The following is a 27840-nucleotide window of genomic DNA, read 5'->3' as shown; positions in this document are numbered from 1 at the left end:
TGGAAGTGGAAACGTCTAGGGGCAATAACAGCTCAGCCACGAAGTAGTAGGTCACACAAGCTTACAGAGCAGGACTGCGGAGTGCTGAAGTGATTAGTACGTAAAAATTGTCTGTCCTATGTTGCAACACTCACTACTGAGTTCCAAACACCTCTGGAAGCAACATCAGCACGATAACTGTTAGTCGGGAGCTTCATGAAATGGGTTTCCATGGCAGAGCAGCAGCACAAGCCTAAAATCACCATGCACAATGCAGTGAAAACAATTTCTCTGGAGTGATGAATCACACTTCAGCATATGGCAGTCCAACGGAAAAATCTGGGTTTGGCAGATGCCAGGAGAATGCTACCTGCCCCAATGCATGGTGTCAACTGTAAAGTTTAGTGGAGGAGGAATAATGGTATGGGGCTGTTTTTCATGGTTTGGGCTAGGCCCCTTAGTTCCAGTGAAGGGACATCTTAACGCTATAGTATACAATGACATTCTAGATGATTCCATCGACCACCTTTGGGATGAACACCAACTGTGAGCCAGGCCTAATCGCCCAACATCAGTGCCCGGCCTCACTAATGCTCTAGTGGCTAAATGGAAGCAAATCCCCATAGCAATGTTCCAACATCTAGTGGAAAGCCTTCCCAGAAGAGTGGAGGCTGTTATAGCAGCAATCGGGGGATCAACTCCATATTAATGCCGATTATTTTGGAATGAGATGTTCGATGAGCAGGTGTCCACATACTTTTTGTTAAGTACTGGATCAAACACATGGGAACCATCTGTTTGATGTGTCCAATACCATTCCATTGATTCCATTCCAGACATTACTATGAGCCTTTCTCCCCTTTTAAGGTGCCACCGGCCTCGTCAGTGTATCATCCATTCTTGTGATTGTAAACCATTTTGGGTGATTTTAGTTGACCATAGGAAATAAGAGCTTGCGCGTAATATTCTGCCATACGGGTTTGATTGAATAAGCTCTCTCTCTCGCTTCCCTGCTTGGCTATACTCAGTTGACCGTCTCCTTTGCTGTGGTCCACTGTCCACTGTTTCCTTTGACATAGAAGGCTCGAAAGACGAGGTGTGGTGTGTGTGTTGCTGGACGACACGCCAGTGTGCACTGTGTGCACTGTCTTGGGTGAGATAGTACATTGTGTGTATACAGTATGTGTGTTTGCATCTGTGTGACCCAGTCTCAGACCTCTCCTTGCAGCTGCCAACATCAGGTAACAACTTTATCTTCTTCTCTCTTAGCTACATCCACTTGAAATTATCATTTTAAATTCCTTGAAGACACATTTTGTTGTCGCAAAAACGAAACCCTCTAAATGTATTTATTGTCTTACTGAGGAAATTGACACTGGGGATGTGGTGGTTATGTATTGTAATGAGAAGAGTGATTTTGTGTTATGTTAACTGCTCAGTCAATCTGCTCATATGGGTATTTTTTGGCCCCATTGTGTTGCATAGGGTGCATCTGCAGGATTGTATTAGGTGTTATGGATGTTTCAGACGTCTACAACTCCGTTTTTTCCTTTATGATTTTATATTAGCATGCATGCTTTAGAGAGCATTTCATTAAGTTACTGGGTAATTATTATTTTTTTAACTCTACAAAGTTTGACCAAAGAGTAATCCCGTTACCTTATGTAGCTAGTAAAACCGACAAAGACAACATTCACGTGATATTTATACCATTAGGCTAAAACAGAATCATCCCTTTTCAATCTTTTCCAAGTGATTTATCATTTTTAGCATGCAATACCCCCTCATGCTTTTAGAGAGCATTTCATGTAATTACTGGGCAAAAAAAAAAACGTTAAAATCTCCACAAAGTTTGACCAAAGAGTAATCCCATTACTTTATGTAGCTAGTAAAACCAACAAAGACAACATTCACGTGATATTTATATTACACTGGATATTTTATATTTAATAGCTAAAACAGAATCATCCCGTTTCAATCTTTTCCAAGTGATTTATCATTTTTGTCATTCCCCCCCAAACTCTCCAAACCCAGAGACAAAAAAGTTTGTGGACTTAGTCGACTCTATTTCCTATCTAGTAGCTTCTGGTGTTTGCTTTAGCGTCTGCTGAACTCTCAATGTGGCTTTTGAGAGACTGGGGCATCTCTGAAGGGAGAGCTTCACACAATGGCAACCGAGAGGAGGCGTGGGAGGGGGGTCAAGATTTAAATGTTCTAGAGTTGGGGAAAATGGTTTGTCCAACTTGTTTTTCAACCACTCCACAAATTTCTTCTTAACAAACTATAGTTTTGGCAAGTCGGTAAGGACATCTACTTTGTGCATGACAAATCATTTTTCCAACAATTGCTTACACACAGATTATTTCACTTATAATTCACTGTATCACAATTCCAGTGGGTCAGAAGTTGACATACACTAAGTTGACTGTGCCTTTTAAAACAGCTTGGAAAATTCTAGAAAATGATGTAATGGCTTCTGAGTCAATTGGAGGTGTACCTGTGGATGTATTTCAAAGCCTACCTTCAAACTCAGTGCTCTTTGCTTGAAATCATGGGAAAATCAAAAGAAATCAGCGAGGACCTCCAAAAAAATTGTAGACCTCCACAAGTCTGGTTCATCCTTGGGAGCAATTTCCAAACGCCTGAAGGTACCACGTTCTTCTATACAAACAATAGTGCGCAAGTATAAACACCATGGGACCACGCAGCCATCATACCGCTCAGGTAGGAGAAGCGTTCTGTCTCCTAGAGATGAACGTACTTTGGTGCGAAAAGTGCAAATCAATCCCAGAACCATAGCAAAGGATCTTGTGAAGATACTGGAGGAAACAGGTACAAAAGTTACTATATCCACAGTAAAACAAGTCCTATATCGACATAACCTGAAAGGCCGCTCAGCAAGGCAGAAGCCACTGCTCCAAAACCACCATAAAAAAGCCTGACTACGGTTTGCAACTGCACATGGGGACAAAGATTATACTTTTTAGAGAAATGTCCTCTGGTCTGATGAAACAAAAATAGAACTGTTTGGCCATAATGACCATCGTTATGTTTGGAGAAAAAAGGGGGAGGCTTCTATGCCGAAGAGCACCATCCCAACCGTGAAGCACAGGGGTGGCAGCATCATGTTGTGGGGGTGCTTTGCTGCAGGAGGGACTGGTGCACTTCACAAAATAGATGGTTTCATGAGGATAGAAAAATATGTGGATATACAGAAGCAAGATCTCAAGACATCAGTCAGGAAGTTAATGCATGGTCGCAAATGGGTCTTCCAAATGTACAATGACCCCAAGCATACTTCCAAAGTTGTGGCAAAATGGCTTAAGGACAACAAAGTCAAGGTATTGGAGTGGCCATCACAAAGCCCTGACCTCAAGCCTATAGAAAATGTGTGGGCAGAACTGAAAAAGCGTGTGTGAGCATGGAGGCCTACAAACTTGACTCAGTTACACCAGCTCTGTCAGGAGGAATTGTCCAAAATTCACCCAACTTATTGTAGGAAGCATGTGGAAGGCTACCTGAAACATTTGGCTTTTTAAATGCAATGGTTACCAAATACTAATTGAGTGCATGTAAACTTCTGACCCACTAGGAATGTGATGAAAGAAATAAAAGCTGAAATAAATCATTCTCTCTACTATTATTCTAACATTTCACATTCTTAAAATCAAGTGGTGATCCTAACTGACCTAAAACAGGGGATTTTTACTAGGATTAAATGTCAGGAATTGTGAAAGACTGAGTTTGAATGTACTTGGCTAAGGTGTATGTAAACTTCCGCCTTCAACTGTATGTACTAATTGCACTAATTGCCTCTTTAAAGGCCCAATACATCTGTTTTTATCTCATTATCAAAACATTTCTTGGTAAATATGAAGTACCTTACTGTAAAAGTTTTCCATAAAAAAATAACAAAAAAATGATTTCTCAAGCAAGAATTTTGCTAGGAATGTGTCGGGAGAGGAAGGGTTCCCTTTCAGTCTGCACTCTTGGTACAACACAACTCACTTTCACGACTTTGATTGAAGAACTGGAATCATGCCTGACAAGGCTAATGAAATCTGTGCCTTTCTGAAAACGATAACCTTCCACAGGTGATAACGATAACCCTGAGGCCACGAATTCATTCCTGCAATTCTTTCACTCTTCACCTCAATGTGAGCAGGAACAATTCACGCTTCTGCAAAAAAATGTAATACCGGAACATGAGATTATCTGACTTTGTGCCAACTAAACTGTTGTGTTCACTCGTTGTGTGCTGTGGTTTGTATTTGTTCTCAGAGTTTTCTTGTCACAAAAAAATGTGTTATTCTTCAATATGCTTTAGCAATATTTTTTTTGACCGAGACGATGAAGGCTAAGCTGGGTTCAGGTTCGCGACCATGTCTCCAGTCATGCGGTTGTACTATTTCTCCCATAGATACTCATGATTTATTTTGTTCGGCTTGGAACACGCTCAGGGGGCACTCTTTCAAAACCAGTTCAGTGGCTGCATGCAAACTCCTTAGATAGACATGTAGCATTCTTGAGAAAGCTTGGGGTTAACATTGGCGACCTTCCTCTGCTGGATGCCGGTACCTGCCAAGTTGCAGGACGTGGGGAGGGATTTGGGGCTGTGGTCAAAGCAAATAGAACTAGCCTCCCAGCAGGGCAATAGTGAACTGGCTGATTCGGTCTCCCACAGAGATTCACTGGGCCCAAGTTCGGATGACGACATGTTGTCTCTGGCAGGCTCAGGGGGGTTCTTGGTTGGACTTAATTCCGGGGCAGCTACCTCTTCACGCTAGTGATCGTCCTTCCCCGCAGAAATGACTGCCCTTCCCGCTGAAGAAATCTTCCACGTACTTGCCCCCTATGATTGCCGCCGTCAAGCACCACCTGCCTCTTTTTCCGGTTTTCAGCAAGGAAGTGGCAACAACCTGGTCCAAGCCACATTCCCTTTCGTCCGCCACTATTCTACAGTTCTACCAGACCGAGCTGCTGGCAGAGTAGGACGCAACTTTGACTGCCAGGTAGCCCCACACATTTCATTCTACCTATGTCCTGGTGCACTGTTCTGTTGCTCAGGGAAAGTATGGGAGCTACTGTGGTGGGAAATGTCATCTTTAGCTGACTCTCTCGGAGGTGCCAGAGAGGGACAGATAGATGTACTTTGATGAGAAGATTTCTCCAGCCCAGTTTGAGGCTAAAAAGAAGCAGGAAGAGGCGCTGCGTGGTTTTCTCACTCTGAGGTCTTTCGGGGCTGACTGTGGAGAACCTTCCCGAAAGGAGACAAGCGGAGCCCTACCAGCTAAGCGGGCTGACCCGCTTAGACACACAGTTGTCGAGAGTGGTGGAAATAAAAAATAACCAATTCATCCCAGTCCACGAGAGGGCATTATGCCCCCTCAGATGACACTTTACGGGAGACTCACTGCCTGCTTCGACCAACGTGCGCAGTGTTACCCTAGATCATGTGAGGATGCAGGCAAGCTGCAAGATGCTGCCGACAGATAGGGCAGCTCTGCTTCTAGCTCCTAAGCAACTTTGCAGTATTTATTTTTGTGTGTGTTATTTCTTACGTTATTAAATCAAGAAATGTTTTGTGTTATTACATACAGCCGGAAATAACTTTTGGATATCAGAGCGGCGGTAACTCCCGAATTGGATCCTTGGTTCATACCCCCCAGGGCAATTGAACTGATTCCAGAGGCTGATCCAAATCACCGCCGGCAGAGAAGAAGGATTCGGAGTGAACTTCTAGTCCGACTCAGGAGGTCCTCACACCATTCACCACATCCAAGTATATTACTCATTAATGTTCAGTCTCTGGATAATAAAGTAGACGAGCTCAGGGCAAGAATCTCCATCCAGAGAGACATCAGGGATTGTAACATACTCTCTCGGTATATACTGTCTTTGTCCATACAGCCAGCTGGGTTCTCAGTATATTGCGCAGACAGTAATAAATAACTCTCTGGGAAGATGAAAGGAGGGGGTGTATGTTTCATGATTAACCACTCATGGTGTGATTGTGATAACATACAGAAACTCACGTCCTTTTGTTCACCTGACGTAGAATACCTCACAATCAAATGACCGTATTACATCCAAAGAGAATTTTCTTCGGTTATAGTCACAGCCGTGTATATTCCCCCTCAAGCCGATACCACGACGGCCCTCAAAGAACTTCGCTGGACTTTATGTAAACTAGGAACTACATATCATGAGGCCACATTTATTGTAGCTTGGGATTTTAACCAAGCAAATTTGAGGAAAACACTACCGAAGTTCTACCAACACATTGACTGTAGCATTTGCTCTGGGAAAATATTAGACCACTGCTACTCAGCTTTGAAATGCCTACAAGGCCCTTACCTGCCCTCCCTTCGGCAAACCTGATCACGACTCCATTTTGCGCCTCCCTTCCTATAGGCAGAAACTCAAACAGGAAGTACCTGTGCTAAGGACTATTCAATGCTGATCTGACCAATCGCAATCCAATCTTCAAGATTGTTTTGATCATGTGGACTGGGATATGTTCCGGGTAGCCTCTGAGAATAACATTGACGAATACACGGATATATTGACCGTGACTATTAGAACCTGTGACTATTAAAACCTACCCCAATCAGAAACTGTGCATTGATGGCAGCATTCACGCAAAAGTGAAAGTGTGAACCACCGCATTCAACAATGGCAAGGTGATTGGGAATATGGCCGAATACAAACAGTGTAGATATTACCTCCATAAGGCAATCAAACAGGAAAAACATCAGTATAGAGACAAAGTGGAGTCGCAATTTAACATTTAATGTGTCAGGATCTACAGACAATCGCGGGCTACAAAGGGAAAACTTCCGGACAAGCTAAACACCTTCTTTGCCTGCTTTGAGGATAACACAGTGCCACAGACGAGGCCTGCTACCAAGGACAATGGGCTCTCCTTCTCCATGGCCAATGTGAGTAAGACATATAAGAGTGTTAACCCTTGCAAGGCTGCCGGCCCAGACGGCATCCCAAGCCGCGTCTTCAGAGCATGCGCAGACCAGCTAGCTGGAGTGTTAACGGACATATTCAATCTCTTACTATCTCAGTCTGCTGTCCCCACTTGCCACCATTGGCCACCATTGTTCCTGTACCCAAGAAAGCAAAGGTAGCTGAACTAAATGACCATCACTCCAAGCACTCACTTCTGTCATCCTGATGTGCTTTGAGAGGCTAGTTAAGGACAATATCACCTCTACCTTACCTTACCTTACCTGACATCCTAGACCTACTTTAATTTGCTTACCGCCCCAATAGATTCACCGATGATGCAATCACCATCGCACTGCACACTGCACTATCACATCTGGACAAGAGGAATACCTACAGTGGGGTGAACAAGTATTTGATACACTGACGATTTTGCAGCTTTTCCTACTTACAAAGCATGTAGAGGTCTGTCATTTTTATCATAGGTACACTTCAACTGTGAGAGACGGAATCTAAAACAAAAATACAGAAAATCACATTGTATGATTTTTAAGTAATTAATTTGCATTTTCTTGCATGACATAAGTATTTGATCACCTACCAACCAGTAAGAATTCCAGCTCTCACAGACCTGTTAGTTTTTCTTTAAGAAGCCCACATGTTCTCCACTCATTACCTGTAGTAACTGCACCTGTTTGAAATCGTTACCTGTATAAAAGACCTGTCCACACACTCAATCAAACAGACTCCAACCTCTCCACAATGGGCAAGACCAGAGAGCTGTGTAAGGACATCAGGGGTAAAATTGTTGACCTGCACAAGGCTGGGATGGGCTACAGGACAATAAGCAAGCAGCTTGGTGAAAAGGCAACAACTGTTGGCGCAATAATTAGAAAATTGAAGAAGTTCAAGGTAACGGTCAATCACCCTCGGTCTGGGGCTCCATGCAAGATCTCACCTTGTGGGGCATCAATGATCATAAGGAAGGTGAGGGATCTTCCCAGAACTTCACGGCAGGACCTGGAAAATGACCTGAAGAGAGCTGGAACAACAGTCTCAAAGAAAACCATTAGTAACACACTACGCCGTCATGGATTAAAATCCTGCAGCGCACGCAAGGTCCCCCTGCCCAAGACAGCGCATGTCCAGGACCGTCTGAAGTTTGTCAATGACCATCTGGATGATCCAGAGGAGGAATGGGAGAAGGTCATGTGGTCTGATGAGACAAAAATAGAGCTTTTTGATCTAAACTCCACTCGTCGTGTTTGGAGGAAGAAGAAGGATGAGTACAACCCCAAGAACACCATCCCAACCGTGAAGCATGGAGGTGGAAACATCATTCTTTGGGGATGCTTTTCTGTAAAGGGGACAGGATGACTGCACCGTATTGAGGGGAGGATGGATGGGGCCATGTTTCGCGAGATCTTGGCCAACAACCTCCTTCCCTCAGTAAGAGCATTGAAGTTGGGCCGTGGCTGGGTCTTCCAGCATGACAACGACCCGAAACACACAGCCAGGTCAACTAAGGAGTGGCTCTGTAAAAAGCATCTCAAGATCGTGGAGTGGCCTAGCCAGTCTCCAGACCTGAACCCAATAGAAAATCTTTGGAGGGAGCTGAAAGTCCGTATTGCCCAGCGATAGCCCCGAAACCTGAAGGAGAAGGTCTGTATGGAGGAGTAGGCCAAAATCCCTGCTGCAATGTGTGCAAGCCTGGTCAAGAACTACAGGAAACGTATGATCTCTGTAATTGCAAACAAAGGTGTCTGTACCAAATATTAAGTTCTGCTTTTCTGATGTATCAAATACTTATGTCATGCTGTAAAATGCAAATGAATTACTTAAAAATCATACAATGTGATTTTCTGGATTTTTGTTTTAGATTCCATCTCTCACAGTTGAAGTGTACGATGATAAAAATTACAGACTTTGTAAGTAGGAAAACTTGCAAAATCGGCAGTGTATCAAATACTTGTTCTCCCCACTGTATGTAAGAATGGTGTTCATTGACTATAGCTCAGCATTCAACACCATAGTACCCTCCAAGCTCGTCATTAAGCTCAGGGCCCTGGGTCTGAACAATGCCCTGTGCAACTGGGTCCTGGACTTCCTGACGGGCCACCCCCAGGTGGTGAATGTAGGAAACAACACTTCCACTTCGCTGATGCTAAACACAGGGGCCCCACAAGGGTGCGTGCTCAGCCCCCTCCTGTACCCCCTGTTCACCCATGAATGTGTGGCCACGCACACCTCTAACTCAATCATCAAGTTGCAGATGACACAACAGTAGTAGGCCTGATTACCAACAATGATGAGACAGCCTACAGAGAGGAGGAGAGGGCCCTGGGAGTGTGGTGCCAGTGAAATAATCTCTCACTCAATCTCAACTGATTGCACATCATTGTCTTATTTAATTTAACCTTTCTAGGCTAGATGGGACGCTACCTACCATCCCACCTGACCAACATCCAGTGAAAGGGCAGGGTGCCAAATTCAAACTACAGAATTGTAAATATAAAGCTATACTTCTTGCAAATCCAGCCACGGTGTCAGATTTCAAAAAGTCTGTACGGCAAAAGCAAATCATGCGATTATCTGAGGACAGCACCTCATCAAACAAACACAGATAATCATATTTCATCCCGCCAGGTGCGACACAAAATTCAGAAATAACGATATAATTCATGCCTTACCTTTGAAGAGCTTCTTCTGTTAGCACTCCAATATGTCCCATAAACATCACAAATGGTCCTTTTGTTCGATTAAGTCTGTCTTTATATTTATATATAGTTTGATCCAGAAAAACACCGGATCCAACTCGCGCAACATGACTACAAAATATCTGATAAATTACCTGTAATCTTTGTCCAAACATTTCAAACAACTTTCCTAATACAAATTTAGGTCATTTTTAACGTAAATAATCAATCAAATTTAAGACGGGATAAACTGAATTCAATAGTGGAAAAAAACAAAGTGGAGCAAGCTTTCAGGTCGCGCGCCCCAACCACAACAGTACACTAGACTCGACCCTCGTTCTGAACAGCCCTACTGATTCATTTCGCAAAGGAAAAACATCAACCAATTTCTAAAGACTGTTGACATCCAGGGGGGAAAAAATCCTGGATGGTTTGTCCTTGGGGTTTCGCCTGCCAAATAAGTTCTGTTATACTCACAGACATCATTAACTTTTTATGGCTGCAGGGGCAGTATTGAGTAGCTTGGATGAAAAGGTGCCCATATCAAACGGCCTGGTCCTCAGTCATAGTTGCTAATATTTGCATATTATTAGTAGTATTGGATAGAAAACACTTTGAAGTTACTAAAACTGTTTGAATTATGTCTGTGAATATAACAGAACTCATATTTGCAGGCAAAATCCTGAGTTGAAATGAAAACAGGAAGTCAGAAATCTGAGCTTATATGTATTCACCAGAGTCCCCAATGAAATCCCCTTGAGATATGAATGATGTTGCACTGCCTCGGGGTTCTACTAGATGTCAACCATCAATACAAATTATAATGAGGCTTCTATGTTGTTGTGGGAGTGAATGAGAGCAGAATATATCAGCTGTCCATCAAGCAGCCATTTTGTGATCCCACTTTTTCCTCATGGTAGTCACTTGCGTTTCATGGCTCACGAAGACAAGAAGGAATACTCTTGTCGGAACTTTATTGAAGCTATATGTTAAAAACATCCTAATGATTGATTCTGTACTTAGTTTGAAATGTTTTTTCGACCGGTAACATCACTTTTTGAAGTTTTTGTCCGATATAACGCTGACCAGAATTAGCGTTTGGATATGTATACCAAACGCTCTAACAAAAGAAGGTATAAACGTAAATAACGGACATTTTCGAACAAAACAAACATTTATTGTGGACCTGGGATTCCTGGAGTGCTTTCTGATGTAGATCATCAAAGGTAAGGGAATATTTATCATGTAATTTCTTGTTTATGTTGACGGCATCTTTGCGGCTGTGGTGTTTTTAAATTGAGCGCCGTCTCAGATTATTGCATGCATTTCTTTTTCCGTAAAATTTTACAAAAATCTGACACAGCGGAGAGGTAAGACACATTAAGGAGAGGTATATCTATAATTCCATGTGTGTAACTATATTATCATCTACATTTAAGATGAGTATTTCTGTTGAATGATGTGGCTATGCAAAATCACTTGATGTTTTTGGAACTAGTGAATCTAATGCGCCAATGTAAACTCAGATTTCTTTGATATAAATATGAACTTTATCAAACAAAACATGCATGTATTGTGTAACATGAAGTCCTATGAGTGTCATCTGATGAAGATAATTCAAGGTTAGTAATTAATTTGATCTTTATTTCTGTTTTTTGTGAAGGCTATATTTTGCTGGAAAATGGCTGGGCTTATTGTGGTTTGGTGGAGACCAAACATAATGGTTTGTAATGCTTTCGCTGAAAAGCCTATTTGAAATTGGACACTTTGCTGGGATTAACAACGAAAATAGATTAAAAATGATATGATATGTTTTAGGAATTGTAATTATGAGATTTCTGTGGTTTGAATTTTGGCGCCCTCTATTTTCACTGGTAGTTGTCATATCGATCCCGGTATCGGGATTGCAGCCATAACAGGTTAAAACAGTTTTAGAAACTTCAGAGTGTTTTCTATCCAAATCTACTAATAATATGCATATCCTAGCTTCTGTGCCTGAGTAGCAGGCAGTTTACTTTGGGCACACTTTTTATCTAGACGTGAAAATACCGCCCCCTAGCCTAGAGAGGATAACTAAGAGGTAAAGTTGCCAGACTTACTGTTCGTATAATTTTATTATTCCAATATGTTTTCATTAATTCAATTCACCTAGTCTATTTTATGAGAATTTGTAAGATTCTTATTTGCATAAAATAGACAGACCAGTCTTATCAAAAATAGATAAGAGTATTTATTCTCAGAGCGCGCTGCCATGTAACCACGAACAACAGTTTATATACAAAATATGACGTCATAGGTTATAAAATATTATTTCTCCCAACAGTTCAAAAGTTCATTCGAGATAAACCTTCTGAAGTTTTCATCCATCACCATTCAGCAGACAGTTCCAGCTAATGGAAAACCTAAGAAAACACACACTGCCTTATCTAAACATCCCAGAGCTAAGTTGAGTTGGTTCAACCATAGGTTATCGACCCTTTCTCCTTACTTAAAGAACCCCACTTCCAGTCTTCTCCAACCTGGCTGGAATGGTATTTATTTTATTTTATTACCCCCTGTTTCTAGCTCCACAATCCCTCACTTATGAATTCAAATTGTTAATCAGATATAATAAAACAGAGTATAAGTTTACTTAGTTACAGTTCTATTTAAAATGGGGATATTGTTTAGAGATTATTCATAAAATTCCTAACTTATCTTTTTCAAATGGACATTTTGAATAATATCCAAATTGATTGGTTACTACAAATGAGACAATTTAAACTTTTCCACGTTAACCTTGATACAGCTACGCTTTCAGGTTAATTAAAGTTTAATTCCCAAATAGCCTATACAGGTTTTATTAGTCATTATCATTGACTAATCAATTAAATTTGCTTTTACAAGCTAATTGGAACCAAACCCCCAGTTCTGATCCAATATGCATGTACCATCACTTTCGAACTACTGGTTACACTTATGATAATCCAACCAATCTCAATTGATTGAATATTATCGTCTCATTCAATGTAATAAGTTAATTTGTCGAACATACCTTTTCAGTTTCTTCCAATTTAAATTAGACATTTTAAACTTTTCCATATTAACCTAGATGAACCAACTTCTCAGGTTTAATTCCCTGATAGCCTATCCTATCCATCATCATCATTGATTAATCAATTCAATTTGCTTTTGCAAATTCATTCACATCCAACACCCACATTGCAGATGCAGTATTGATGGTTCATTAACGTCCATATATAGATTAACATCGTTTTGCCGCTCTCCAACGACTCAAAACCCAAACTTTAAAAAAGAGTACTCACTCCTACCAGTGAGCCTGTGTTTTTTAAAGGTCAAGAGGACACGAAATGACCAATAGTCCCACAATACAGACAACTCTTTGTGTCGATCATGTATTGCAGTTCCGCTGGCGACAGCCCAGCTCTGCCTAGTGCCATAGGCTCTGGAAGCAGTGACTTGGCCATCTTCGGCAGCCCTTGGGGCAGGTCGGGAAGCTTTGTGTTCTCTCGGAAATGAGACCGTCGGGAGCTTTCAGGATGACTCGGAGGCAAGGTGGGAGCCCTGGGCATGCGAGCGAAATCCAATTTCCTCTCCCTCCATCGTTCCATAATCGCCCATCGATACAAATGGTGGTCAAAGCAATGAGGGAATCGAGCTCCATAGGTAACTCCCATGCTGCAAGCACGTCCATGACCTCCTCCGAGACACCGTGCAGGAACATATCGAACAGTGCCTCTTGATTCCAAGAGGTGCAGAAATTCACTGCATAATCACCTACACTGTGGGAGTCCTGCCGAAGCTGGATTAGCTTCCGGGCGGCTTCTCGCCCCGGCGAACGGGGCATCAAAAACCTTCCTCACGAACCCCTCCAGACTAGCGCATATGCTGTTGTTCCCACATGGCAGTAGCCCACGTGGGAACCCTCCCGAACATCAGCGTGATGAGGTAGGCTATCTTCAAGCGATCCGAGGGGAAGGAGGAGGGCTGGAGCTCGAAGACAAGAGCACACTGAGCTAGGAACGACAGGTGCTCAGCTCTCCATTGAAGTGTTCTGGAGGAGTTAACCGAGAAGGTGGAGTGAACAATGAGACGGCGCTGCTAGCAGCTGAGTCACTGAGGAGCTGTGGGGTTACCACCATGGTATGCAGGTTCCCAGACAACCCGTGGAATTGATCCAGCGAACTGTCCAATGACTGGTCATGGCATTCAGCCAACATTTGGACCCCCTCCATAAGGCCACGAAGCAATTCCTAGTGCCTACCGATGGTGGCTCCATAGGTTGAGATGGCATTGCGCAGCTGGACCAGGTCTGCTGGGCCAGTCATGGTGAGAAGGGAGATTGGGAAAAGCAGGAGCTGAGAACAAAAACGCTGGTTGACTTGACAAACAAGACGAACTGGCAATGGACAAACAGAGAACACAGGTATAAATACACAGGGGATAATGGAGAAGATGGGCGACACCTGGAGGGGGGTGGAGACAATCACAAGGACAAGTCAAACAAATATTCCATAAACAATCTTCCGTTTCCAGCTACAATAGTCATTAACAATGTCTATACAGTATTTCTGATCAATTTCACGTAATTTTAATGGACAATTTATTTTTCAAAAACAAGGACATTTCTAAGTGACCCCAAACTTTTGAAAGGTAGTGTACATTTTACAGACACAGTATATTTTACATTTGTTATCTTGTTATTAGTCCCACCCTTCAGCTCCATTCAACTCCTCCCATCTATCTCTTAAAACTCTTACAAATATTGCATTATATTTTTCAACTGTGCTGTGATGCTTTAGAAAAGTTCTGAACCTTTCTATTCTCATAGTTTCTACAGATTTTAAATTAAAAACATTTTTACAAAAAGTATTATTATATTATTGATCGATTGGCAATTACTTTTCAAATCACCCAGCATTGCTATATGCAGCGTTAGCTCCAGGTAATTCTTCAGCCATTCCTGGACCTGTGACCAAAAACAAGCTACATATGGACTGTACCAAAATAAATGAGCTAATGACTGTTTATTCGCAGTAAAATCTCCAGAGCTGGGAAGTTTGTATCCCCCATATATATAACATTATTTTGGTTGCAAGAATATTGTATAATTTTTTATTTAAAAATTCAAAGTTTTGAATCTGGTGTCGTTTTGCCTTTCCGTTCATGAACCATGTGCTATGGAATCGGTACATCGAAAATCTCTTCCCAACTATTTATAAATATACACTACCAGTCAAAAGTTTTAGAACACCTACTCATTCAAGGGGGTTTCTTTATTTTTACTATTTTCTACATTGTATAATAATAGTGAAAACATTAAAACTATGAAATAACACATGGAATCATGTAGTAACCAAAAAAGTGTTAAACAAAAAATATATATTTTATATTTGAGATTCTTCAAATAGCCACCCTTTGCCTTGATGACAGCTTTGCACACTCTTGGCATTCTCTCAACCAGCTTCACCTGGAAAGCTTTTCCAACAGTCTTGAAGGAGTTCCCACATATGCTGAGCACTTGTTGGCTGCTTTTCCTTCACTCTGCGGTCCGACTCATCCCAACCATCTCAATTTGGTTGAGGTCGGGGGTTTGTGGAGGCCAGGTCATCTGATGCAGCACTCCATCACTCTCCTTCTTGGTCAAATAGCCCTTACTCAGCCTGGAGGTGTGTTGGGTCATTATCCTGTTGAAAACAAATGATTGTCGCACTAAGCCCAAACTAGATGGGATGGCGTATTGCTGCAGAACGCTGTGGTAGCCATGCTGGTTAAGTTTGCCTTGAATTCTAAATAAAATGAATCATTCAACGTTCTTGAAATGTTCCTTATTGACATATCTTAAAGTAATGATGGACTGTTGTTTCTCTTTGCTTATTTCAGCTTTTCTTGCATAATATGGGCTTGGTAAATAGGGCTATCTTCTGCCACCTTAACCGGTCACTCCGGTTGTCCCCGGCATGCCTGCAGGCACTGGCCCAATGGGGTACTGTTGCAAGGGGTGCTCATGGGACAGGTGTTATTCCGCAAGGTGGTCATAATAGACGTGTTCCTCTAAGTGTGGGGCACACTGTGTGATAGCTACTCAAATCGGGGGTATGGATGGTGGACAGAGTGCCCAACATTTAAATTACCTGGAGCTTCAGAGGATGTAATTGGAGTTGCATGCACCTCCTCCCACGTTTGATGGGCTGGTATGTGCTGGTCAGTGGAGGCTGCCCACATATGGGAGAGGTTAGGCAGGGCCGATGTAGATCTTTACGCAACGCAAGAAAACAAAATATATTGCGCACCAGTGGTCTTGGACCCTGCTGTACCTTTTGGGCCCACATGGGATTTAGCTCTGGTTTTGGAGGCATTGTGTGCTGCCCCCTTTGAGCCTCTGGAGTTGGTGGATCTGAAGATCATCTCCTGCAAGAGATCTCTGCTCATGGCTTTGGCCTCGGCTAAATGTGTTGGGGGCCTCCACGCCTTTTCCGTACAGCGTTCCTGTTCACCCCTGGCGACTCTAAGATGACGTTGTATCCTAATGTGGCCTTCATGGTTATGACTTACGTGTCTTTAGCCTTTGAGCTTATTTTCCTTTTCACCTCCTCCTTTTGCTTCTGTAGAGCAACAGAGGTTTCATGCCCTGTCCAGTACTAGCTTTATACACGCACTTTGAGCGGACTCGAGATAACCGGTTATGTGACCAGCTTTTTGTCTGTTTAGCTAATCCAGCTCGTAGCAGGGTGCTCTTTAAGCAACGTCTCGCCTACTGGCTTGTGAAGGCTATCTCCCTGGTATACAGCAGCAAGTGGTAAGGGTTATTTAGCGGTGTACCTGCCCACTCGACCATGGGTTTGGCAGCGTCTTGGGCATTTTTTAAAGGATTGACTGTAGGGGATATTTGCGCTGCGGCAAGTTGGGCATCACCACACACATTTGTGAGGTTTTATAGCTTGGATGTCACTTCTCCCAGTGTAGCCCACAGTGTGCTTACAGCTGGGACAGGAGAGGGTCATTAGGCAGCGCACAGTGTGCATAATACCCAGACTACCTTGCGGGTGGAGGTCTGGTTGGTCTGCCATGGGCCATTTCAGTTGGTATCCATTGGGGTCGGCTTGGGGCGGGATTTCAATTCTCCATGGTTGTGTTGAACGGACAGGGTTTGATAGGTTACTTTCTAAATAGAAATCATTAAAGTTACTAGTTACCTGCCCAAACTTGTATCAGTAATGTCATTTTTGGATTACCCAAACTCAGTAACATAATCTGATTACTTTCCTATTAAGAGGCATTAGTAGAAGACACAAAGGAATATTACAGTGCCTTGCGAAAGTATTTGGCCCCCTTGAACTTTGCGACCTTTTGCCACATTTCAGGCTTCAAACATAAAGATATAAAACTGTATTTTTTTGTGAAGAATCAACAACAAGTGGGACACAATCATGAAGTGGAACGACATTTATTGGATATTTCAAACTTTTTTAACAAATCAAAAACTGAAAAAATGGGCGTGCAAAATTATTCAGCCCCTTTACTTTCAGTGCAGCAAACTCTCTCCAGAAGTTCAGTGAGGATCTCTGAATGATCCAATGTTGACCTAAATGACTAATGATGATAAATACAATCCACCTGTGTGTAATCAAATCTCCGTATAAATGCACCTGCACTGTGATAGTCTCAGAGGTCCGTTAAAAGCGCAGAGAGCATCATGAAGAACAAGGAACACACCAGGCAGGTCCGAGATACTGTTGTGAAGAAGTTTAAAGCCAGATTTGGATACAAAAATATTTCCCAAGCTTTTATCCCAAGGAGCACTGTGCAAGCGATAATATTGAAATGGAAGGAGTATCAGACCACTGCAAATCTACCAAGACCTGGCCGTCCCTCTAAACTTTCAGCTCATACAAGGAGAAGACTGATCAGAGATGCAGCCAAGAGGCCCATGATCACTCTGGATGAACTGCAGAGATCTACAGCTGAGGTGGGAGACTCTGTCCATAGGACAACAATCAGTCGTATATTGCACAAATCTGGCCTTTATTGAAGAGTGGCAAGAAGAAAGCCATTTCTTAAAGATATCCATAAAAAGTGTCGTTTAAAGTTTGCCACAAGCCACCTGGGAGACACACCAAACATGTGGAAGAAGGTGCTCTGGTCAGATGAAACCAAAATGGAACTTTTTGGCAACAATGCAAAACGTTATGTTTGGCGTAAAAGCAACACAGCTGAACACACCATCCCCACTGTCAAACATGGTGGTGGCAGCATCATGGTTTGGGCCTGCTTTTCTTCAGCAGGGACAGGGAAGATGGTTAAAATTGATGGGAAGATGGATGGAGCCAAATACAGGACCATTCTGGAAGAAAACCTGATGGAGTCTGCAAAAGACCTGAGACTGGGACGGAGATTTGTCTTCCAACAAGACAATGATCCAAAACATAAAGCAAAATCTACAATGGAATGGTTCAAAAATAAACATATCCAGGTGTTAGAATGGCCAAGTCAAAGTCCAGACCTGAATCCAATCGAGAATCTGTGGAAAGAACTGAAAACTGCTGTTCACAAATGCTCTCCATCCAACCTCACTGAGCTTGAGCTGTTTTGCAAGGAGGAATGGGAAAAAATGTCAGTCTCTCGATGTGCAAAACTGATAGAGACATACCCCAAGCGACTTACAGCTGTAATCGCAGCAAAAGGTGGCGCTACAAAGTATTAACTTAAGGGGGCTGAATAATTTTGCACGCCCAATTTTTCAGTTTTTGATTTGTTAAAAAAGTTTGAAATATCCAATAAATGTCGTTCCACTTCATGATTGTGTCCCACTTGTTGTTGATTCTTCACAAAAAAATACAGTTTTATATCTTTATGTTTGAAGCCTGAAATGTGGCAAAAGGTCGCAAAGTTCAAGGGGGCCGAATACTTTCGCAAGGCACTGTACCAATTGAACAACATCTATTGCAGGATCAATCAATGTTAGAGTTTAGCTGGCCAATAATGGATGTTGCATTTTACTTTATGGGTTAGGTATATTTCTAACCCATTGCTTTCTACTTCAATACAAATAATAATACGATTGGGCTATATCTTTATGTTAAACTACATCTGTCAGATTTCTAGTCATTTCAGTTGATTAAATACATACCCCTTGATCTTCAAGAATATGACTTGGAAATATTGATTAGAAAATATTTTTAACTGAACATGACCCAAAATGAAGGACTTATTAGCCTTATTAGCCTACTCTGTGTATATTTTTGCTGTAAAGGACTGATAATTTCTTCAAAGCATTGTTGAAAAATAAATGCTGTTGTCATGGAATGGCAAGCCTTGAGCACTTCCCGAAAATGTCTATTTGCATGTGAAAAAAGATCACCTGGCCTATTGTTAAATTATTTTGTTTGTGACACTTTATCTCTAATTTCAGTCAATTAAAAGTGCACAAGTTTGAGCATGCGTCCGTTAGGCCTATTGAAAATATTAAATCAGCTCAAATTAGATTGAGCAATAAAAAGTCCCACTCGTATGATACAAAACAAAGGGAAAATGTATTTTGACTGCACTGGTCCTTTAAACTTCATACTCAATTATAAATACTAATAAATAATATATTCCATTTAATTTGATGTCGTCATAGGTATGAAGACCCGTTTAATATTCCTTTGGCTATTGGCCTCAGCATTTGCTGTGTCTGTAAGTACTGATAAATCCACTCTTACTTTATGAACAGCTTTTTAATAATAATGTATGATGCCAATCATTGTAGCCCTGTTGAATAACCACAAGTCTAATGATGTTTTATAAATAATTATTTGCTGTTCCCAAGGTCAAAGGCAAACCTCACGACAAACATGAAGCTTTGTCCTCACACATAGCTAAACAGAAGGTAAAGTGCATCCAACTCCTGTATTTTAAATAGGTTCCATACTGTAAATAAACCCCATCTCTATAAAAACAGAACACATTGACAAGGATTCTCCAGAAACTTTACCTTTCATTATATGAATGGCAAAAGTTTGTCCAGAAGCTATATCTTTTGTTATATTTACAAAATGTTTTTCCAGAAACTTTTCATTTCGTTTTCCAAGGACATTGTTCCAGATGAGGTCAATGAGGGGGAGGTCCTGCCGACCTTCATGACCTTTGAGTCTAGCAGTCAGGAGCAGGAGGACGGGGACATAAGCTCTGAGGACAATGCTAATGTTAATGTGGGTCCCTCCAATGAGGGAGGGCTGTTTGAGGTGTCCGACAGTGGTGAGAGGAGCACCCCCGTCCTGCTGAGAGATAAGGCACTGGTGGACCTCCTCCAGGGGGAGTCAGCGGAAGAAGAGGTGGATGAGGAGGAAGAAGAGGAGGAGGGAAAGATCGAGTCTGAGGAGACACAGTCTGAAGAGGAGGAGGAGGAGGAGGGAGAAGAAGAGGTGGGAGACTTGGAAAAGGAGGAGGAAGATGTAGAGGTGGATGTGGAGGCAGAGAAAGAGGCGGAAAAGGTGAAGGCGATGGAGGATGAGGAGGAGTCAGTTGAGGATGAGGAGAAGAGGGAGAAAGAGGACGAGGAGGAACATGTGGTCGGGGACAGAGGAGTAGAGGAAGAGGTTCAAGTTGAAGAGACGGACAGCAACACCAAGCCTGAGATTCCAGAGGATCTGGACAGCGACAGCGACAACACAGAGGCTCTTGAGCTTGAGGAAGGGAAACCCCTCGCCGAAGACGCCCAGTTCCTTTCAAATAAGAAAGTGGAGGCCGAGGTGGAGGAGAAAGAAGAACAAGCTAGCAAGGATGACGAAATCCCCACTGCCACTGATGACTATGAGTCCCAGCCAGACATACAAGACGCCGAGTTCACTGAGAGCCAGGAAGTGCTCGGCCAGTACAAGTACGATTCCCAAGAAAAGGGGACCAATAAAAAAGACACAGACACTGAACTCCAAGAGACAAAGAACAGTGTGGATCTTGATGGGACACATCTTTCTGTAGAAGGGGGAGAAGAGAAGGAGGAGAAGAACATAAACAAGAGTGCCAGTCACACCAGAGGCAAAGCCAGGAAGCAGAGGAAGAACCAGAGAGTGAGGAAGCACCCCCTACAGAGGGATGAGGCCCCACCAGGAGAGGGAGTCCCAGACCACCAGGGAGATGAGGGCGTGAAGGAGCACTACCGTACCACCGACAGTGCTGTATACAAGCCCAAGAGGAGAAGAGCAGGGAAATGGGTAACACTCATCACAAATCGCCCATTAGCTATAATGCAATGTCATCCTAAAACTTCAACCTACATTGAACCATGTAACCCCTATATAAAGCTAGGCCCTTTTCTGCAGGTGACCTATTTGAAATTAAATCCATGGATGGATCTACTCTATTCCCAGAGCTTCCCAAAATGTGTGTACTATACAATATAGGAAATAGGGTGTAATTTAAAATGCAGCCCACATCTTATCTATTAACATCTGGGGGTGGTTTGTTGACCTCTATTGAGATTTCACCTTCCGTTTCCTACCCAGGCTCCCCTGGTGGGAATGAGCCCGGTCCAGATCAGGGCGACAGTGGTCCTCTACCCCAGCACCAGGCCCTCTTTGGCGGCCAGCCTATACAGACCCCAAGCGTCCGCTGCCGGTAAGTGTAAATCTCAGCAAGGCACGCACACACACACACACACACATACACACCAGGAATCTGCTGACTGGGCCTTTTCACTAACACTCCCAGAAGAATAGTGCCACGCTACCAAAACAAACTCCCTCTCGTCTCCGCTGGATTAAGGGGTCAATGAGCGAGCTCATGTTGAATTCGAGCACTGTACAAACTCAAATGGCAATGGAATGCAGGGGGTAATGGCTGTGGTGGTAGTGCTGGGGTTTCCATTGACATCTATAACCTATGGAAAGTACGTTCTTGTGAATCATAATTAAGACATGATTAAAACATTAATAACACATGAACAAAGTATAAATACAATGACTTTGTTCCACTGTTACAAAATTATAGGGCATGAGTGTTATTAGGTCTTTTTTTTCTCTTTTAGACCCTTGTGAGAACTTCAGTTGTAAACATGGAGAAGAAGCCTGTGTGTGTGTGTCATGAGCCTTCTGCCTGCCCACAGAGTGTCACTGACTATGATCATGTGAGTATGAACAGTGGTCCTTGGGGTGGCCAGGTGCGTTTCAGAGTTTTAAATTGCCTCTGAATCAAATATACTGTAATGATCAGGCAGGGAGCAGGTCTCAAACCCTCGACCTTCTAGCCCGAAGTCCAGCACGCTATCGACTGTGCCCCAAAAGCATGCTTGAGCGGCAGAGTCGATATCCCCACTTATAAACCCAATACTATACAGTATGTTACAATACTATACAGTATGTACTGCTGCGAGCATGGGTTGAACCTGACCCACTGCTCTAGCACGTTCTCTCTATTCTGTCGAATAAACATAAACAATACGAAAGGAGTTCCTTTAAAAACATTTGGGAAAAGTTGCTATTAGGTTCAGACCATGGAAATTGATGTTACGTTGGTATGAAGAGATTCGGGAGACAGGCTCAGGAATGCAAATTACAGCGTGTGGTGTAAAGGCACGGGGACGAAGACCAAACAAACACGTAACAAAAACACAGGGTTGAAACCCCCCTAAAAGAGCGAGGAGTACCTAAAATAAATAACACTAACGCACAATGATTATCACACGGGACTAGACCCGTAATCATCTGCACAATCCACAAGGGCACGAAAGCCCAAAACACACAGCACAGGTACTCACACGCACCAACGGACATTATAACAATAATCGACCCCACTATCTATGGTGAACAAAGGGCACATATATACAAATACAATCAGTGGGAACAGGGGACAGGTGTGCACAATGAAAGTTCCAGAGATAACTGTGGCAATTGATAAGATCGGTACCACAGAACTATGCCTCTATAAAAGTTCAGATTTGGATAAGTATTCTGATCCTACATCTGTATTTCGAGGAAACTTGAAGGAAAAATGCCACGAATCTGGCAATGGTAGGTACAACCCTGACATGGTATTCTAGCAACATTGGGGAGCTGTTGGTTCTGTCTAGAATTGTATCTGCAGACCTCTGTTCCTAAGACAGGTGCACTAGCCTCAGTCCCGATAGAGTTGACTATATTGGAAATATGTGATGCTTAGTTGCTTACCAAGAGCAGGATCACTACAATATCTTTATCTGAAGCATGTTCTTTGTTAAATCCATAACTCATGAACTCATTTATCTTTCATGCAGGTATGTGGAACTGACAATGTCACCTACACACCCTGTGAGTTCTTTGCCACTAAGTGCAACCTGGAAGGCACCAAGAGAGGCCATAGACTTCACCTGGACTACACTGGAGTCTGCAAATGTAAGACAACTATAGTCAGACCACCTCTACAGTTTCTGACCAATACAGTAACTAACATGAAATAACTACATAAAGTATAACACATTTTTGTCAATTTCTTCTACTCCATATATTTTTATTTCTCTCTCTCGTTTGTTTCTCACACTCTATATATTCCCTCATCTTACCTTGTCTCTTCCTCTCCTCTCTTTCTCACTCTCTCTCTTTCTTCCCCTACCTTACTCTCTCTGTTAGTCATAGCACCGTGTATGACTGGCGAACTGGTCCAGTTTCCTCTGCGTATGCGCGACTGGCTGAAGAACGTCTTGCTGCATCTCTATGAACATGACTCCATGTCCCCTGGTTTCCTCACCCCCAAGCAACGCATCAGAGTGAGTAAACATATTTTTTTATTTGGATTTCATTTTTATAAATTTTTATTTAATTGAATATCATTGGATCCATAGATTTGAAAAAAAAAAACTCTCTTATGGACACACTTAACTATAAGCTTAAAATATGAGGGTAACACTTTACATTAGACATACCATCTATAAAGGGGTTATAGTAGTTTAATTATTAATATTTTCAAAATAATTTATATTCATATAAAGGGGCTTTATGAAGTTTAACCAACTGCATTCTTAGTGATTGATAGTATACATCTCAAAGACATAAAATCACCAGCACCTCACAACTGATTTTCTTGTTAGCACATATTCATATTCAATTCAATACAACTTTTATATTCATGTGTGAACATAAATGATGATGTCAATCTCCCAGGTGAGAAAGATCCACGAGAGTGAGAGGCGCCTCCATGCCGGCGACCACCCCATTGAGTTGCTGGCCCAGGACTTTGAGAAGAACTACAACATGTACATCTATCCCGTGCACTGGCAGTTTGCTCAGATGGACCAGCACCCTTCTGACAGGTACAGTACTTCAGGAGAAAGATGCATTTGTTTGTTGATGTCATAATCATGAAAAAGAACCAGAACGTAATTTTACACTGAGAAGCAAGAGCCTCTTGCTTACGCCAAGCTTTCATTGAAATTAATATGAGCGTCTGTAAAAAGTTACACGCCTAGTGCAGCAGGCCAATATTAAAGAAGTGTAGCTATATGTCTTTGATATGATTCAATAGTGAATAGCTTCAATTGTAGCTGTTCATCTACACAAGACAGTACGGTTCGGTTCTCTGATTACGGTTCTCATTGTGAATCAGATACATGGTGGGTCTGAATCTAATATGAGATTAAGAATCAGTTTAACTGAACATTTCACATTTGAGTATACCTTAAAGGCCCATAGAGTGGGTGACACAAGTGGAAGCACAGCTGGGATATTACTGGAATTAGTCCCTTTGGGTAAATCCAGTTCAATACTGTGTGTGAATCAGTTCCAGTTTTGGGGTCAGACTTCCCCATATGCAATCCACAATGGAAGAAAATGTAGTGAAACAGGTAAGCACGATTTCAAAATCAAATCAAAGTGTATTTGTCACGTGCGACTAATACATCAGGTACAGTGAAATGCTTACCTACAAGCCCTTAAACAACAATGCAGTTATAAGAAAAAATAAAGAAAGTAAGAGATAAGAATACCAAATAATTAAAGAGCAGCAGTAAATAACAATAGCGGGGACATATACAGGGGGTACCGGTACAGAGTCAATGTGCAGGGGCACCGGTGTTGAGGTAATTGAGGTAATATGTACATGTAGGTAGAGTTATTAAAGTGACTATGCATAGATAATAACAGAGAGTAGCAGCAGCGTAGAAGGAGGGAGGGGGGGGGGGGGCAATGCAAAAAGTCTGGGTTGCCATTTGATTAGCTATTCAGGAGTCTTATGGCTTGGGGGTAGAAGCTGTTAAGAAGCCTCTTGGACCTAGACTTGGCACTCCGGTACCGCTTGCCGTGCGGAAGCAGAGAGAACAGTCTATGACTAGGGAGGCTGGAGTCTTTGACGATTTTTTGGGCCTTCCTCTGACACCACCTGGTATAGAGGTGCTGAATGTCAGGAAGCTTGGCCCCAGTCATGTACTGGGCCATACGCACTACCCTCTGTAGTGCATTGCGGTCGGAGGCCGAACAGTTGCCATACCAGGCAGTGATGCAACTCGTCAGGATGCTCTCAATGGTGCAGCTGTAAAACCCTTGAGGATCTGAGGACCCATGCCAGTCCTCTTAGGGGGAATAGGATTTGTCGTGCCCTCTTCGTGACTGTCTTGGTGTGCTTGGACCATGTTAGTTTGTTGGTGATCTATGTGCCAGTAATACACAATTAGAGACACTCATTTTTGTTTTCTGTTGCAAAATGTTTAAAAACGTTCTCCATTGTATAGGCTTATGAACATGACACTGGTGTTCCTATCCAGGTTCCTGTCCCACTCTGAGCTGGCCCCCCTGAGGGTCCCGTTAGTCCCCATGGAGCATTGTACCTCCCGCTTCTTCCAGGAGTGTGATGCAGACAAAGACAAATATGTGTCCTTCAGGGAGTGGAACCACTGCTTCGGCATTAAGGATGGTAAGAGTGGCAGTCTTATACAAAGTGAAAGCAATTCATTGACCAAAGAATGAGGCATGCGTGGCAATGTTGTGATAGTTGTAGTAGTTACATGTGAGTGAATGAATGAATGCTGCATTACTGTAGCTTACAGAAGGACCATGGTCATGTGCTTTCACACATTTGATAGTATGACCCTGCATTGTGAACTCTTGTAAAGATGTCATCTCTTGTGATTTTCCATTTTCCCCCTTTGCAGAGGACATGGATGTCAACCTGCTCTTCTGAGTCCAATCAGTACCTCATCAAGCAACCAGCTTAAATAAGCATTTAACAAAATAACCTTCAATCATGGCAGAACCACCTACCTTAATTGGAGAGTCACTTGTGTTGATTTGAACTGTATGTTTTTGGGATGTTCTGTAAAGTTAGCCTGGTGGAACCAGCCTGATCTCTGTGTTCACCATTCTATTTAACTTCACATATCAGTCTGGCATTGCTCCTTATTGAAACTGTTTGAGCCTATGTCTGTAATGAAAGGCATTATTCAAAACTAACTTGTCAGTGATGAGATCACCTTTAACCAATCAAAGGACGACCTAATTCAAAGAACAGGATTTTGGGGGTGGGTTTTCTGAGAGGATGCTGATTTGACCAGTAATTTCTTGGTTTGTCCAAAACTCCCATCCATTGGAGAAAGCCCAGATGTATATGTGCAGTAATCAGGCCAGTTCCACCATGCTACTGCAAAGTACAATTGACTAAAAAGTAAAAGTGAGGATGGACCACTGTCCTTCCATGTCTTATGTCAGATGGAAGAAGAGGATAGTTCATGTTGTCTTATTACAGTTGTGGTGGTTAATTTCTTTCCTATCAAATGAGTAGAGACAAACTTATCACACAAGTCAGAGTTATACTTAAGAGCTTTGCAATAGCAATGACCTTCAACGATTCACCATTTCTAATGATCCGTTGAGAGTAGCAACACAATGGCTACTGAGATTTTTTATAGCAAAGTTCCACCCCCTAGTCGACATAACAAACCACAGATATTAGGAACAATTCACAAAGTGAGACTTTATAAATGAGAAAGGAGTATCCCGTAGCCAGATAACATTCGCTATAAATTATTGTTCAGTTTGGCCCCTAAGACGAGGTTGCTATCTTGTTCCTGTTACTCCTAGTACAAAAACACCAACTCATCCAATGGCATAAATCAATTGTCAACTCTAGACACTACCACACACATCCCCCAAGGCCAAAGGAGGGAGTGACTGGTGCACAGACATTGTGGAAACCAGTAATTGGTTCCCCATTAATCACACCATCCCTTCACATGGTTTAACAGATACATTCACATATGAAGACAATGTTCCCTCCTGTCCTCTTCCCTTTCTGATATTCTGCATAGCACCAGGGACATGTGAAAGACAAGCCTGACCTCTCCCCTCTCTGGGCCCCAGTTGTCTGAACCCCAGCTGAGGGAAGAAGTGCAACTGCCAACACCAGAGTCCGAAGGGAAACATTCTAATAACAAGTAAGCATATTATGCAGATAAGACATCTTTATTATCTGTTACCCAACTAATTCTGATTCATCCACCACACAGTGTAGCTATTACAGTTAAATACTACCATGCTATTGTTTGAAGAGAGTGCAGAGTTATGAACTAGAAAATGTAAACCAATTAGGCACATTTGGGCAGACTTGATGCAACATTTTTAATTGAAATTAAACGGTTCTTTGGATCAGTCTAAAACGTTGCACATACACTGCTGCCATTTAGTGGCCAACATCTAAATTGCGCCTAAATTGGAATAATACATTGTGGCCTTGCTCTTGCAAGGTAAAGCAAATTTGGATCTATAAATATGTGGATGTTCTGTGATACTGTATAGCTGATAGTGGTATTAGTAGAGTAGGTGATGAGATTGTATTTTTTAAACAATTACAATGATATCAGTGTTATGAACACATTCCAAGAGGGGGAAAGTTTACGAGTGCTTTTTGTAGATGACAATAAACAAAACAAAAATGGACTTCTATGCAGGTGAAACAAATCACTATAGTTTTATGCAGGTGCATTTTTTTTGTATGGAAACCATTTATAATTGACTCTCACAATAAATTGAGCTTGAATAGAGTATTTATTTCTATGTCAAAAAGAGACATTTTAATGGCAGTAAATGTAGTAGAACATATGATGTTGACAGAATTACTAAGAGTTGAATGCTGTAACTGTTTTTTATGTCTTGCCTGATACAGCTACTTCACTAACGATTTTAATAAAAGTAATGTTGACCTCATCGGATCTCATCACATTCCTGTTTGATTGTTTTACTTCATGCACAATTGAATTGAATGTAACCAA

The 27840-nt window shown here is 42.2% G+C and overlaps 1 protein-coding gene across 1 annotated transcript; it reads left to right on the top strand.

Annotated features, from left to right (window-relative positions):
• The first annotated feature begins 883 nt into the window (after nucleotides 1-883).
• On the top strand, nucleotides 884-27788 carry LOC110498673 (SPARC-like protein 1). Its single transcript, XM_021575318.2, is given in 12 exon segments — nucleotides 884-1132; nucleotides 19255-19310; nucleotides 19444-19503; nucleotides 19706-20827; nucleotides 21119-21230; nucleotides 21640-21673; nucleotides 21675-21738; nucleotides 22864-22981; nucleotides 23216-23352; nucleotides 23747-23895; nucleotides 25342-25490; nucleotides 25729-27788. Coding segments are annotated over 11 exon segments (2028 nt in total). The 5' UTR covers nucleotides 884-1132; nucleotides 19255-19256; the 3' UTR covers nucleotides 25758-27788.
• The last annotated feature ends 52 nt before the right edge of the window (nucleotides 27789-27840 follow it).

Source organism: Oncorhynchus mykiss, chromosome 19, assembly GCF_013265735.2.
Source record: "Oncorhynchus mykiss isolate Arlee chromosome 19, USDA_OmykA_1.1, whole genome shotgun sequence".
Taxonomy (NCBI): Eukaryota; Metazoa; Chordata; class Actinopteri; order Salmoniformes; family Salmonidae; genus Oncorhynchus; species Oncorhynchus mykiss.
This window is presented reverse-complemented; position numbering and strand designations above follow the sequence as displayed.